Source organism: Thermobia domestica, chromosome 2 (genome assembly GCF_964235325.1).
Source record: "Thermobia domestica chromosome 2, izTheDome1.hap1.1, whole genome shotgun sequence".
Taxonomy (NCBI): domain Eukaryota; kingdom Metazoa; phylum Arthropoda; class Insecta; order Zygentoma; family Lepismatidae; genus Thermobia; species Thermobia domestica.
Window position 1 is genome coordinate 15,573,417 of NC_137455.1, and position 16,231 is coordinate 15,589,647.

General features: G+C 34.5%; 1 protein-coding gene across 1 annotated transcript in view; it reads right to left on the bottom strand.

Moving 5' to 3' along the window:
* LOC145678952 (E3 SUMO-protein ligase ZBED1-like) overlaps positions 1 to 14,408 on the bottom strand; it is a 55,764-nt gene extending 41,356 nt beyond the window's left edge. The window contains exon 1 of the mRNA XM_081749559.1: positions 14,105 to 14,408. Coding sequence (XP_081605685.1) covers positions 14,105 to 14,408 — 304 coding nt within the window. The remainder of the gene's footprint in view (positions 1 to 14,104) is intronic.
* Between the last annotated feature and the right edge of the window lie 1,823 nt (positions 14,409 to 16,231).

Sequence of the window (16,231 nt, forward strand, 5' to 3'; positions counted from 1 at the left end):
CATTATAGTGCATAAAATGCCCTACAAAATTTACAAATTTGCGTAAAAATTGAAATTTGTATCGCAATTTGCTACGTAATATGTAAATTCATTAAAAAAACGCTTATATGTACGGCATGTAAAGGTTTTATATATATATATATATATATATATATATATATATATATATATATAATATAAAACCTTGAACAGTGTTTTCTCGAGACGAGTCGAAACAGTTTTAAATCTCGACTCGTCTCGTGCGCATCCTTACCGACAACTGAGCCGAGACAACAGCTCATCCGAATTAAGCCGGCTCGAGCCGATGGCTCATCCCAATCGAGTCGGCTTGAGCCGGTGGCTCACCAGAGCGGAACCGAACCAAGTTGATGGCTTACCCTAACCGAGCCCACTGGAGCCATTGGCTTAGTTGAACTGAGTCGAGCTGAGCCGATGGACTCATTTCAACCGAGCCCAACGAACCGAAGGCTCACCTGAGCAGAGTCAAACAGAGTCAATGGCTCATCTCAACCGAGCCGGCTTCAGCTACCTGCTTACTTGAGTCAAGTCGATGGCTCATCGCAACGAACCAGCTCAAGCCGTCCGTTAAGTTGAGCCGAGCCGATGTCTTATCCCAACGAGCCGGTTCGAGCTGTTCACTCAGTTGAACCGAGTTGAGCCGGTTAACATCACTTCCCGGAGTGGGCTTCTGTTTGGTCTTAAAACTTAGACCGTGCAGGTCTGAGCCTTGATGGTGAGAAGTACAGTATATACTTATATTGATGCTTACCATATTTGAAGCTGTATCGTTATAAATATCTATTGTCGTCTCGTTATCGAGACGAGACGAGATACGAGCAGTGTCCCATCTCGTGAGCAGCACTAAAAATATTCCACATTACTGCTTACAAATCTCATGGCTTTGCTTCCTAGCAGGGTGGAAAAAAATCATGATTTTTTTAATAAAAATCATTTTTGTTGATTTTTTTGATTTAAATCGATTTTTTTGATTTAAATCAAATCTTTCTCCTGGTATAATACAAGTCGCGAATTGAAGATAAAGCATTAGGAATTAGTATTAAATGCTAATTATGCCATTTAAGTGAAAGTATTGCGGTTGAATTTTGAATTATCACCAATCGTTAACCTATATCAATCCCAAACAATGTTTCTTAACCCTTTTAAATTATGGCTCTTTTTAAAGGTAAATTATAGACTTTCAGTCAAGCAGCTACATCACCATCCCTATTTATCCTGGGATCATGGTACATGCATCACTCTCTTTAGAATAGAACAGCCTTTGAAACGGTAACATTCACATTTCCTTATCATGTCCCTGAAGCGGGAAATTTTGAGAGTAATCGGAATTTTTTTAAACTTTTTTTTTTTTAATTTGGTCCCCTCTGGATACCCCTGTGTTACAGCACGGATCTCAAAATCAACTGGGAAATGCTAAGGGGTGTATGTGTGTACAAAATTTCGAGCTTCTCTTTTGAGTAGTAAGAGTGAGGAAACTTTTTAACAATGAGCTAAGAACATTCCCACAATGCCCCAGATGACCCGGATTTAATATAAAAAATTTCTCAGACATCCCTATTTATTCTAAGATCATGATTCGTACATTATTCTCTTCAGAATAAAACAAATTTTCAAACAGTATCCTTCAAATATCTCCATCATGTATCTGGGGCGGGTAAATCACGAAAAAAGGAATTTTCTGTTAAAAATGTCTTTTTTTTTTTTTTTAATACCTCTGTGGACCCCTTCCTCTGTTTTAAGGCAGAGATCTGAAACAAATCTGAAAAATACTGAGGGGTGCACTGAGTAAATGTGCAAAATTTTAATCTTGTAGGTGCAAAAGTAAGCCCGTGAAAAATAATATTCCCCAAATACCCCAGATTCCCGTATAAAACAGGATCTCAGGTAACAGTTTCCTGAGACATCCCTATTTATCCTAGGAGCATAGTACGTACATCATTTTCTTCAGAATAGAACAGTCTTTCAAACGGTACCATTCGTATGTCTTCATCTGAGACGGGAAAATAACGAAAAAAGCTATTTTTTGTTAAAAATATCCTTTTTTTAAACTTTTTGCCCCTCTGGACCCCGCTGTTTTCACGCAGAGATCTGAAAACATCTGAAAATTATTAAGGGGTGCATTGAACGATTGTGCAAAATTTCAGTCTAATGAATGCAAAATGTAACCCGTCAAATAATAATAATAACACCCGTAACAAAAAATATCTTTTTAAATTTATGACATCATCACATACTATGCCTCAACGCAGAAAGGCATGGCAGGGTAGGCAAAAACCATGGTTTTTATTGAAAAAAAAATCAGTGTTTTTTTGTTTAAACCTGTTTTTTTGGTTTAAACCAGTTTTTTTTTAATTAAATAATTTACTCTATGTATTTATATCACATATGAACAGAAATAAGTTTGTTTCACTTTGGTGTTATTATGCAACAACCGGGTTGTGCTGGAACGGATCACATAAGCTTAAAGCGGAGTCCAAACCGTTTCTCGTCTCTTACATCCGAAACATATTGTCCTCCATTTGAACTTGAAAACTGGACTAATTGGCTACAAATACGATACGTCTGCCGACTCACTCACGAAGGACTCCTGATACATTGTACTGATCTTTACATACTTTTAATATAATTGTCTAATTGTCAAGAGTCATTTCAGAAGGACAAAAAGATAAACAGTTGCACAATTGAAACCATTATACAGAATTACATATGGACAGTTTCAAAATACTGCAGAGTACAGAACTAATTTAGTCCAAATTAGTTCACTACGACTTTGATTAGTCCAAGTTAAAGAAATACAACGACTTAATTTGTATATTAGTAAGAAAAGTGAATAAAAATTATAATTATTTGAGTCGACTTTGGCTCTGACCCATTTATACATAAATAGATACTGTACCAAAGATATTTCTGATTTCAGTAAATGCCTCCCGGGGAGGTTGTATGACCCCCCTTCCCCAAAGTACGATATTTTGATGTATATTATCAATAGTAAACATTACTAAAACGATACAATATTTAGAATTTTCCTTTGATTGCAATTGCATAACAATAATAACAAACTATTTAAAAAATCACAAAAGAAACATTTATAACCTTACAAAAAAGTTGCTTTTATAGTATAGGGCTAATTTCTTTGAGTAATGAATGGGGAATTTAAATTTGAATATAAGAGGAATAATATGCGGGAGTGACATGCGATAACCCACTAATGTGTGTGTTGAAGATTTTACGAAAACTTACACTTTTACAAACATTTTTCGTTTTTTGCATGGTTTAAACCAGCCAATCCTGCGTGAAAGCATATGTAACGTGTTCTAAAATGCCTCCAGCCTTACAGAAAACGAAGTAAAATGCCTTATTGGTACTTTTTAAATTGAATAATGAAGATTCTACCATATCACCTAAAAATAGGTGATATAATTTAAAAGGTCAAGCATTAAGGAAAAAGTACAGCAACGTTTATCAAAAAGACACATTTTGTTTTCACAAAAGTTACTGATATTTGGCAGGGCCTATTTTTAAAAACTCAGAACCAGCTTGCGGCATGAAATACATAAATTTCGCCTAAAGTTAAAAAATTACAAAAAAAGGGGGGGGGATAGGACTCCTCTAAATACGCCCTATTATCTGAGGACAAACAAACCGACACGCACAAAAAAGAATTCTCGTCTTAAATGTCAATGGTGATTTCCCCGTTGGAATAGTTAACGATTTTAAAACCCAAACCCAATGTTACGAAAAGAAGAAAGAAGGATTGCTCCGTTACCTGTTCAAAACGGGATTTTCCCTAATCATCCTCTGCATGACACTTGTTTTCATACTATACTGTACATTTGAGTCTCATTGTATTATGATTATTAACTTCCATAATCGAAATAACAGAACAGAAACGGGATTTTACTTATTTTCATTTTAAATTAATTTATTTAGGAATTCGATTTAAATCAATGATTTTTATTAAAAAAATCAAGTGATTTAAATCTTGATTTAAATCGTGATTTAAATCAGACTGATTTAAATCAATCCACCCTGCTTCCTAGTCTAATGAGGTAATGATTTCTAAACGAGCTAAAACGAGCTGAACGAGCGGGCCATTTATCAAACTCGACTCGACTCGAAACTCGATCTCAAAACAGCGACTCGGCTCGGAACTCGACTCGAGAAAGTTACCTTTGGCTCGACTCGTGCCCATCCCTATTTTAAGCGTTTAAAATGCAAACACGCACAATATATATATAATATTCTGAAACTTGTTATCCTATATTTTTTGTAATAAACAAATTGTATTTAAAACCAATTGTAAAAACCCGAACAAGGCAATCTCTCAATTATTTTATAGTCAGCAATAATTAATTTCCAGATACTCAATAATTGTCTTCTTATTCTTCACCAAATATTCTCCGTTATCCGTAAGTTAGATATCATTCATTATCGGGACATAATTCGTTATTTGACATCCGAATATTATCCGTTATCCGAATATTATATATTATCTGGACATTATCCTTTATCCGGATATTATTCTTTATCCATTATCCGAATATTATCTGTCATCCGAATATTATCCGTAATTCGGATATTATCCGTTATCCGGATATTATCCGTTATCCTTCATCCGGATATTATCCGTTATCCTTTATCCGGATATTATCCGTCATCCGGATATTATCCGTCATCCGGATATTATCCGTTATCCGGATATTATCCGTTATCCGTCATCCGGATATTATCCGTTATCCGTTATCCGGATATTATCCGTCATCCGGATATTATCCGTTATCCGTCATCCGGATATTATCCGTTATCCGTCATCCGGATATTATCCGTTATCCGGATATTATCCGTCATCCGGATATTATCCGTTATCCGTCATCCGGATATTATCCGTTATCCGTTATCCGGATATTATCCGTTATCCTTCATCCGGATATTATCCGTTATCCTTTATCCGGATATTATCCGTCATCCGGATATTATCCGTTATCCGGATATTATCCGTCATCCGGATATTATCCGTTATCCGGATATCATCCGTTATCCGTCATCCGGATATTATCCGTTATCCGGATATTATCCGTTATCCGTCATCCGGATATTATCCGTTATCCGGATATTATCCGTTATCCGTCATCCGGATATTATCCGTTATCCGGATATTATCCGTCATCCGGATATTATCCGTTATCCGTCATCCGGATATTATCCGTTATCCGTCATCCGGATATTATCCGTTATCCGGATATTATCCGTCATCCGGATATTATCCGTTATCCGTCATCCGGATATTATCCGTTATCCGTCATCCGGATATTATCCGATATCCGTCATCCGGATATCCATTATCCGGATATTATCCGTTATCCGGATTATCCGTTTCCTCAAAAACGGATACCGGATAATTTCTTATCCGGATATCCGTTATCCGGATATTTTGGCCATCCCTAATCAATATGGCGGATCAAAAACACGAAACTCCTGAATGTAGCCACAAATAGCTGTTTACTAGGGTATTTTGGGTCGTTGGTTACGAATCTGAGGTCAAAATTCTTGAATTCAAGATTGCAGATCCAATATGGTGGATAAAAACGTCGAAGCCACAAATCGTAGTAGACTAGAGTGTTTTTAGATCGCTGTTTAAGTACGCAACATTCCTTGATACTTCAGCCACCATGTAGAATTATTCTGCACCCTTGTCCTTTACCAAAACCCACCACAGATATCTTAATGCTGAACGGTTTTAAAATAATTCATCAATTATCTGTTCATTATTTTCATCATTTCGGTTTTCATCATGTCTACTGTGGTACTTAGCAATGAGTCATCGGGATATCTAATATTCTGTAAATGTCGTGCATGGCCTACATACCACAAGACACTTGCAGCGTGCGCACATGTACCTAATGTACGAGCACCACTTTGACATATACAGTAGTAACCTTGAATAACATTTTGATCATAATCCTGGTCATCTTCATCATTGGCTACATATGCTATGAAAACTTGATGCTTAGTTGCATTGCGGAACCTTGAGTAGAGACGTATGCGCAGGAATCCCGGTTCAGTTACGTTTTCGTCAAGCTGGAATTGCTCATCCTTATCTCGTATTAGTTTATCTTGGACGTAAGAGGATGAGAGATCTACCTGATATGTGCCTACAGTCAAATCTCGTAAGTAGTTTAAGTTAAGTACAAAGAAATCAATTAGGCTTTGATCATTCAGCGGTACCCATTGACCGTTACTTCTAATAAGATTATCTACCTCCACTCTTGCTTTAACAACGTTCGGCATGATTGACCTATTTCCCATTTCTCTAGCTAATTCAATGGTTGCATCTTGCATGAAAATAACGGGATGGTATCTGTTCAAAATAGCTCCAGCTATGCGATAGAAACTATTCAGTTTCTTTGCATGTTGCAGATTCAATCTTTGTGCTAGAAACTTAAAAACAGATCTTAGATGCCCGTTTCTTGCCTCGACTATCCATCGACTTTTAGTAACTAGTCGAGAAGTATTCGCATCATCTGTTGATAGTTGTCTTTCACGTGGTAGTAGGAGTGCGGGCATTCTATGATCAATTCCTAAATATTCCAGTAAAGGAATTGCATCGCGGTATCCTCTGTCTACTAACACAATGACCAGGATTATGATCAAAATGTTATTCAAGGTTACTACTGTACATGTCAAAGCGGTGCTCGTACATTAGGTACATGTGCGCACGCTGCAAGTGTCTTGTGGTATGTAGGCCATGCACGACATTTACAGAATATTAGATATCCCGATGACTCATTGCTAAGTACCACATTAGATGCTGCAAACCGAAATGATGAAAATAATGAACAGATAATTGATGAATTATTTTAAAACCGTTCAGCATTAAGATATCTATGGTGGGTTTTGGTAAAGGGCAAGGGTGCAGAATAATTCTACGTGGTGGCTGAAGTTTCAAGGAATGTTGCGTACTTAAACAGCGATCTAAAAACACTCTAGTCTACTACGATTTGTGGCTTCGACGTTTTTATCCACCATATTGGATCTGCAATCTTGAATTCAAGAATTTTGACCTCAGATTCGTAACCAACGACCCAAAATACTCTAGTAAACAGCTATTTGTGGCTACATTCAGGAGTTTCGTGTTTTTGATCCGCCATATTGATCCTCCATCTTGAATTCTAGAACTCTCACCTCAGATTCGTAATCAGCGATACGTGAAACCCATTATATCGTCGGTGAGACCAAAACTGTAGGTATTTCAACAGATACGCGCAACTATAAACTACAATAATATGGAACATCCGTAAGGTAATTCGCGGGGGGGGGGATATGTGGGGGGAAAAGGGCGGTGTCAAGTGGGGTAGTTTGATAGTCTAACATGTGGTTGTTTGGGGTCCTTGTTGAGGTGATTAAAACAACAAATTGTTTTACATGCTGAAATCAGTTCAATCCCCCCAGCTACTTGGAGGCGGTTTTTGGGGGGGAAGGAGTGGATTTCGGTCTTTGTGCCCATTGAGACTTTTGATCCACATGTTAAGAACTATCAACCAGCGAAGTTTCAACAACATTAGCCGAAAGCCACTTTCCATAAGAAAAGTGCGGGGTCCTTTGTATTTATCGCACTGAATTACCTCGCTTGACGGGAATAAAATACTTGTTCCAATTTTGTTTCTTTTCGTTCTCCCCTAACCCTCTGACATTTCGGTGATAAACTACTAGCGTACTTCAAAATAAGGTTATCCTGATCAATTTTAAGCGTTTCATAGGAACTATTGGTTAGGTGAAACATCTGGTGGAATTTACGGACATCTTAATGAAAGTCTTTCCTGACTTTATGATCGCATTTTGGAAGTGAAGGAAACTTCTTTGATGATTGTCTAAGTTTCTTTTCCTTATTCTTCTTCCACATAGCAGGAATATGAATTCTCTTACGTTTTTGACCAGTGATAGCAGGTCTAACATTCCCTCCCCGTTTTACTTCAACTTCAGCTTCATTGGCAGAATTATCTGCGTTTGTGATCAACGTACGTCCACAAACAAAAGAACTACTCCAAAGAATAATATTTTGGATTGAAATTATACCTCAATGACGCATTATCAACTACACAAATTACAATAGCCAACAGTCACAAAGATCCGACATAACAACAATATAGCAAAAAAATCTGATCGTCAAATTTCGTTGCTTTTTTGTACTTACGATAGGTACACTTCTGTCCAAACTTATTGACGCATATCTATAAACATGTTGTTGTAGGAATATAATTTGATAACGAATTCGCCCGGTATTTCTTATAATGTTAGTGTGTGTATAATCGGCAAAGACATGTATGTGGCAAATTTCATGTCAAAAGAGCAGTAAATAAGAACAATAATACGAAAATAAAACTTTCTTGTTCATTTAGCAACGTTTTCTTTTACTCATTCTAATTTTCGTATTTATATTTCTTTTCTTAGGAAATTTACCACAAATATGCATTTCCCGATTATTCACACAGTATCAGTATTAAAAGTACCGGTACTCTGCAAAATCATTATCAGATTATATTTTTACAAAAAGACAGTTATAGATATGCGACAATCATTTTGTACATGAGTGTACTTCTGTTTCAACGAAACAATGGACAAAAACTTCATTGGACCAGGGGAATTTTGATTCTGTAGGACATACTGTAATTGTAAAAGAACGCGCCATATAGAACGAACAAAAGTCCTTTTGGAACTGGACAAAGGTTTTATTTGTAATTTTTAATGGTTTTAAAATCGTTTCATTTGAGTAAAAAGTATATAATCTCATGCAGATTTATGGGAGGAATCCAATGGTAGCAATAGCTCAATTTCCAAAAATTTGGGAGAAGGATTCCTTTGGAAATGGGCTACTCATATAGACCTACTAATAATTTAAAAATAATCTGGCATCCCTACAACTAATTAATAATGTTATCTCGTAAAGAACGTGACTTGTACGTTTCGGCATTGGTTCAAAAGACACACGTGTTCGGAGCACAATGGTCAGCAACGTACAGCTTGTGACACAATAGTAATAGATATTTAGTTATTGCAAATTCTGGATAGGAAAGGTCTAAAAAGCTCCAAAGTTTATACCATATTTAGGCCTATACTAGTGGATATAATATGAAACGTTGACAGGCAGAACATAATCGAAATTAAAAGTTAGTAAATGTTGCGGCTGGCTGAGGAGAGAGAGAGAACGTGTGTGACAATGAAATAGAGAAGAAATGCAATGCACTGGACGCCATATTGCGGAAATCTGTTTGTTGTGATAAATGAAGTTATCTTCTGTTCCTGGGGCGATTCAGGAACTGATGTAGATAGAGATAGTCCATGTGAGTATGTATTTACAGTGCATATGATGGATAGATATGTAATAGATGTTGTTATGGTCGACAAATGGCAAAAAAAAAAAAAAAAAAGAAAAAAAAATCGGGATCCAAGAGGGAATGATCTACCTATAGATGGTAAAACAGCAAAATCATCCCTTTCCTAGGGTATTATAAATATGTAATAATTGACAATAAGATTTTTGTATTTATTTTTTACATGAGCAAAGTTTTACGCCGTATATTTGCCATGTATACCAACTAGTGACCAACGTATGTTATTTCTGTAATCCTTCATGGAAATAATTTGTAACGTATAAATTTTATTACAATTTTTCATAAGTAGAAGTCATGCCATCTGTTGTTCTTATGTACACCAGGAATGTAGTATACTGTTTTCAGTTCTGCGCAAAAACACTAACCAACTTTAGTAAGTTGTAATGCCATTTTTTAGCAAACAAAGCGCTTGTTATTTAAGCATACATATTATTAACATGGTTGATCTAGTCGGTAGAGTTATAATCTTGTTAATTGTCATGACTACTCAAAGGAAATGACGTACGATGTAAACATTAAATCTTCATTGACGTCTTCCAGTTTTTCACGAGAAAGGCCCCAAGCATATATTGTCCCATTGCGTACGTGAACGGAACATAATCTATTTCTGCAAGAAGGAAAGAGAGAAGAACACGGAACACTATTTTTTCTAGATTCTGTTATTGCCAAAGAATGTGGATAGATTCAGTTTGTGTATTCTTCTAGGCAACATAAATGTTCTGCCTAGAAGAAATAAAGGACACAGAACTGTCTTGTAAACAATTCTTGACACGTGGTTTGTGTCAAGGATTTAAGCGATAATGCCAAACTACTTCCTTGAAACATGCCAAGAGAATATACAGCAATAATTAAGGCTATGATTTTCTGAGAAATACAGTAAATTATCTCCATGACGTAATTTGCGATCAGCAGAAATTCTTTGCTTGGTGGTAATGTTTTATAACCCCGAAAATTTTTGTATATCTATACTAATATATTAGGTAATCTAAAAAGCATTGAGTCTTTTGTTCATGGCGTTAGTGTCAAATTTCAGGACATATGGGTCGCAGAGGTACAGGCCTAACGTCATTTGATATCTGGCAGTTGGAGCTAGTAGATGTAAAAAATATTGGAATTCTTAATCACACGTCAATTCTTTGTCTGAGACGTAAAATGTCGGGTGTCACAAAAGTCAAATTTTTTAGTGGATAAGGTCGGTAAACTTCTCGCAATATCATGACAGCCTTAGGGTGGGGTCCAGAAAATTGACTTATTAGCCTTTTCCGCCCACTACATGGTAGTGAAACAGATATTTTCTCCGAAATCCGATGTTGCCAACAAATACGAACTCCATGACAGCTCTCAGCTAAAATAGGAGGGGGTGAGTAAAAGCTGATCTCCGTTACTTGAGTAAGGAATGGAATGTCTTAAATGTTTTGGTGAAGAAAAAAGTAGCCTGGAAGGTGCGAGGGATTCGTGTTGCTTTGTTATTTGACACGTCAACAGAATATCTTTCTTCTTCCGTTAAGAAGGAGCGAACCATATGTGCAGGCCAGTTGGTCAATGTTTGTTCATCTCCCTGTTCTCTATATAGAAAGAATGAAATAAACAAAGAAGTCAAGAAATACATTTTAGACTGTGCATTTTTTTAAAAGATAAACATGAATGCATCTATTAAAAAAAACACGGGAGAGATTTTAATCTATATAAAAGTATCTTCAATTCTAGTCGAATAATAATAACTGAAATGCAAGATGCATCGATTATTTTTATAAAATTCTACACTAGAGCATAGGACGTCTAAATTAAGTTTCTTTTACTGATTTTTCCTCATGACACCGGAAGAATATAGGTATAATATTAAATGTTATTCTTTCCCTTCGTTATTTGATAAAAATAGGAAAGATGCTTAGTGTTATGTATATGCCACGGAATATAGATCGAGTGTACCCAGGATCGAATATGGCTAGTTATTAGTGGAACAACTGTTCTCTTCTATTATATTATTATTATTATTATTATTATTATTATTATTATTATTATTGCTGAGAGATATTTACGTATTTAATAGAGATCTAGGTGTACTTTGAATGCATTTTGACTTTACAATGAGAAATGGGGAAAAAAATGGAAAGGATTCTGACAGATAATAAGTAAAAGGTAGTATCTCACAATCCGTTTAATGGGGAAATAAAAATCGTAGAGAATTCTGTCAATATTTCCCGCTGCATAATTCTGAAAACTTCCCAGTTGTAATGTGAAATTCAGCACCAGGAAATGTAGTTTTACTATTATAGTTATTTTTAATATGTTTGTTTCGGAATGATTCCCGATCAAGCACAGAATTTTCACAGTTTTTAACCTACATCTTTAGATAATTTGATTAAGAAACAGGGAACCTTGGCTTAGAACAATAATAAAGAAAGCAATGTAATGACCACACATGACACAACTTGCCTTCGTTGTAACATTAAATTATTATTTTTATTACCGCTAATCATAAAATTATTTATTAACTGGCTGAAGAATCGGCGCTCACGGAAAGAGTAGATTTATGGAGAATATTTGAAATTTGTATCATATTTGAGCCCTTTTTTAGCGTTTAGAACAGGTATTTGAATCAAAATGAAATTATGAAAGCTTAGGCGGCCCAAGTGCTACTGTTTAGCAGCTTTTGAGATATTCTATTTTTGAACCCTTTCCCCCTAGGATACGCCTTTAATGTATAACGACCACTAAATGTGTATTACTATGAAATACTAGTTTTTAATTAGCTTAATGCTTGTTTTGCATATTTTATATGTCGTTATAGCCCTCAGTCCGTATATTTACATAATCTAGGTTACTGTTTTATCAAAATCCATCTAAACACTTCATTTAGATGTTACCCTTTTTTATTTGTAGTACGTAATAAATTAAACATTTACTCAGTTTTAAATATTGTACATGTATATAGTCTATCACAAGATGGATTCTCTATATATTATGTTTTCCGTTGCTATGACGACTTACAAAACATGTCATATCACTATCACAGCAGAACATCAATCATAATAACAGAAAAGAAATTACATCTATTTCTCTTTATATTTTCTTCTTCTTCTTTTTGAACAGTTTGTGCATATTTTAAAAGTACATTTTGCCCGTAAATACAAGTTATTATATAAAAATTACACAATACCGTTACATAATGTCGCCCGAAAATAAAAAATAAAAAAATAAAAATAAAAAAGAAATCCTGGACTGTTGAATACCACATGTTGGTTATTTGAGTTTTCGAATAACCCTCGTATATGCAATAATTACAATTCATACAATCATATATCATATTTTACTTTTATATCAATATTATTTTCATATTTATTAAAGGGTTAATTCTTATAATTAATTTCATTTTATACAATTCAACATTGACAATAGAAGGTACATTCAAATAACGCTATAAAAGTTGTTTAATTTAAAGTCCTTTCGAGGCCATCGATTCATGTTAGAAGTTGAAAGTTAACAAAATCTATGTCATTTTCTTGGGCAAAACTAAGAAGATTGCGAAAAGGATATTATTATGATGTTTGTATGATTGTTTTCTTAAAGGAGAAAGAATCAAATATATTATATATTCAAACAAAATACAATTTATAAATGAAATATCGACAATATTTAGAACAAAACACTATAATCAAACATCATAACATAAACTGACAAATAAATTATCTTATTAGAAATTAGGTCAAAGATTAAATTTCATTCATGTTAACTTTGGTTACAACTTCCGAAGGAACTAATGTCTTAACTAATTGCATCCATTTGCTTTTAGTATACTTCGAAGGATGCCATAACTTAAGTTAATCAATATTGCGTAAGCCCAAAATTCGAAAAGTTTAGGATTACTTTGTTTGATTCCTAAATGTGTTACTATTATTTATATTATCTTCATAGAATTCAAATAAAGTACAAAGAACAAACGAAATCATAACGATATTAATAAACAAAAATCAATTGATTACAGTTTTCTCGGAAGCCGTAACTTAGCTTAAGTTACATGACCAACGAATTCGTTTACGTTGCATTGAAAATCATAGATCGGAATACAATCTTGTGCATTATTTACATCTACAGTTCTTTGTTACCTATTTCGAGAATTTTTATGGCGACTTAATGCTTCCTAAGTGTAGTACAATTACTATTACTGTTGTTACTAAGATTAGATTCGGTTACATTACCGGTACACGTGAATTTAACATTACTTTTTACATTAGAATCACACTTTAATCTCACATGGATATTTCGAACTTGGTTTCGATTAAGGTTAGTTTGGTTCAGGTTAGTATTGTATTGCACCATTGATGGATTCTCAAAATTTTGCAATGTCGTACCTAGATGATTGAAGTCAACGCATTGCATCACATTTTATAAAAGCACCATCGGATTGTTCACTATTATCATTTTGGTCTTTTCGTTGAGTGAACATTTCAACAGCTCCAACTCAATTAACCAATCACTACAAGCATTGGTGGGAACACACGTTCCCTTTCTGAATTTCATGAATACTGGAATCAATTTTCATCCTGCTACATGAACCAGTGTCGTGTACATATCATTAAACCATTCTATTACTTCATCTCCGGAATTAATATCATGTTGAATATACTATGAATACAAGCAACCAATAGCAATCACTAGACGAAGATGACCATAATTTTTCGCATATTGGTGCATACTGAAATCTTCGTTACACGTAGTATCAGTAAGACCATCAAAAACATTCGAATACAGAAAGAAGTCGGGATAATCTAATTCAACCAGTACCGCAGTATGTTTTTGCGAACACTCAACAAATTTCATCCACACATTTAAATGAATGACGTCATACTCCTTCGTCGATCCAAATTTAGGATCTACATTCTCTATAGCTTCCATTAAAAGTTTAGGTTCACTTATTTGGTTACTGTGTTCACTAATTATAGTTGCTACAACTTCAACTGAATTTTGCACTTCAGTGAACCTACGTAGTATTTGTTCCATTTTGTGATCACTCCGTTCAATTCGTTGATTTGTATTCTCAATTTGTTATGATAAATGTTGACTATTACTGTCGAGTTGTTGTTTCAATATTATAATTTGCTGATTCATTTGTTCACCAAAATCTTGCTTCAATTGTCCTATCTGCTGATTCATTTATTCACCAACGTCTTGCTTTAATTGTCCTATCTGCTGTTTAATAAGGTCAGCTAGGTCAGAGGAAGTGTACATATCCCTATTACCAGTTGCTTCAGGTGTATTTTCACTACCGGGAAGACTCATTTTAGTATTTCTGAAAATTTTTCTCACTCCTTAATAAGGTATATTCCGTTTTGATGTACGGTATTTAATAAAATTACTACGTAACCTTAAAATCAATCTGCAGTTATTTATTTAGGAGATGGTTTAATTATCTTTTCACAAAATCTCCTGAATTCCAGAGGCGGCAAACCACCAATGTATAACGACCACTAAATGTGTATTACTATGAAATACTAGTTTGTAATTAGCTTAATGCTTGTTTTGCATATTTTATATGTTGTTATAGCCCTCAGTCCGTATATTTACATAATCTAGGTTACTGATTTATCAAAATCCATCTAAACACTTCATTTAGATATTACCCTTTATACTTGTAGTACGTAATAAATTAAACATTTACACACTTTTAAATATTGTACATGTATATAGTCTATCACAAGATGGATTCTCTATATATTATGTTTTCCGTTGCTATGACGACTTACAAAACATGTCATATCACTATCACAACAGAACATCAATCATAATAACAGAAAAGAAATTGCATCTATTTCTCTTTATATTTTCTTCTTCTTCCTTTTGAACAGCTTGTGCATATTTTAAAAGCACATTTTGCCCATAAATACAAGTTATTATATAAAAATACCGTTACAAATGAAAGTGACATGAAAGAAATCCGACTCCAGTCAACTGTTACCTACATTGCAAAATCCATTTGAAACAATCTATCCGTTTTTCACATGATGATAACATAAATAAAATCATTTTGAGTGTGTAGGAAAAATATCTTTTAGCATACTCATTATAATGAAAGAGACATCAAAAATTCAGCTTGAGCCAAGTGCCAATGTTCCAAAATTCTTTTCAAATGATTCAGCAGCTTTCTTGTGATGATGAGACAAGACAGTCTCGATTGTCTTCTTTCTAAAATTTTCTTTTTGCTTCCGAGTGACGATAGGAAACAAGAAAGTATAGCAATCATGAAAAAATCTAAGATTTAAACAAATTTGTACGTTGGATGGCCCCTACATGTCTCAAAACGGAGTTTTGGACGTCTGTTCGTCCCAGTGAAAATATGTTCGGTTGCCTAGAGGGCATATCTACGGTTCAGTGTATCGAGACTTAATTTTAAACTTAAGGTTTTTATAAGATTCTCTAGCGGCATTTTCGAATTTTCTTACTACCGCCATGACTACGAGTAGTTATCTGAAAGATGAACATCAAAATTTGTGATTTTCTCGAAAACGCCTCTAACGATTTTTTTTTTTTTTTTCGTGTTTCATAAATCATTGTTTTATAAATACGTGATTCGTAACGACCTGATAATATGGGATAACTCATTTGTCCTGAAAATATCCCAAGGGGTAGTTTACTCGCGGGGGAGTTTTTCGGACGATTTTTTTCATATTTCGTAAATAAATGTTTGATTACTGACCTAACAAAACAGTATAGTTCATCTATCCTGAAAAAAAAATCCATAAGAGGTAGTTTACTTTTGGGGTGAGTTTATTCCGGACGATTTCTTTTTTTCAAAAATAAAACACGATATATAATAATTTGAATAA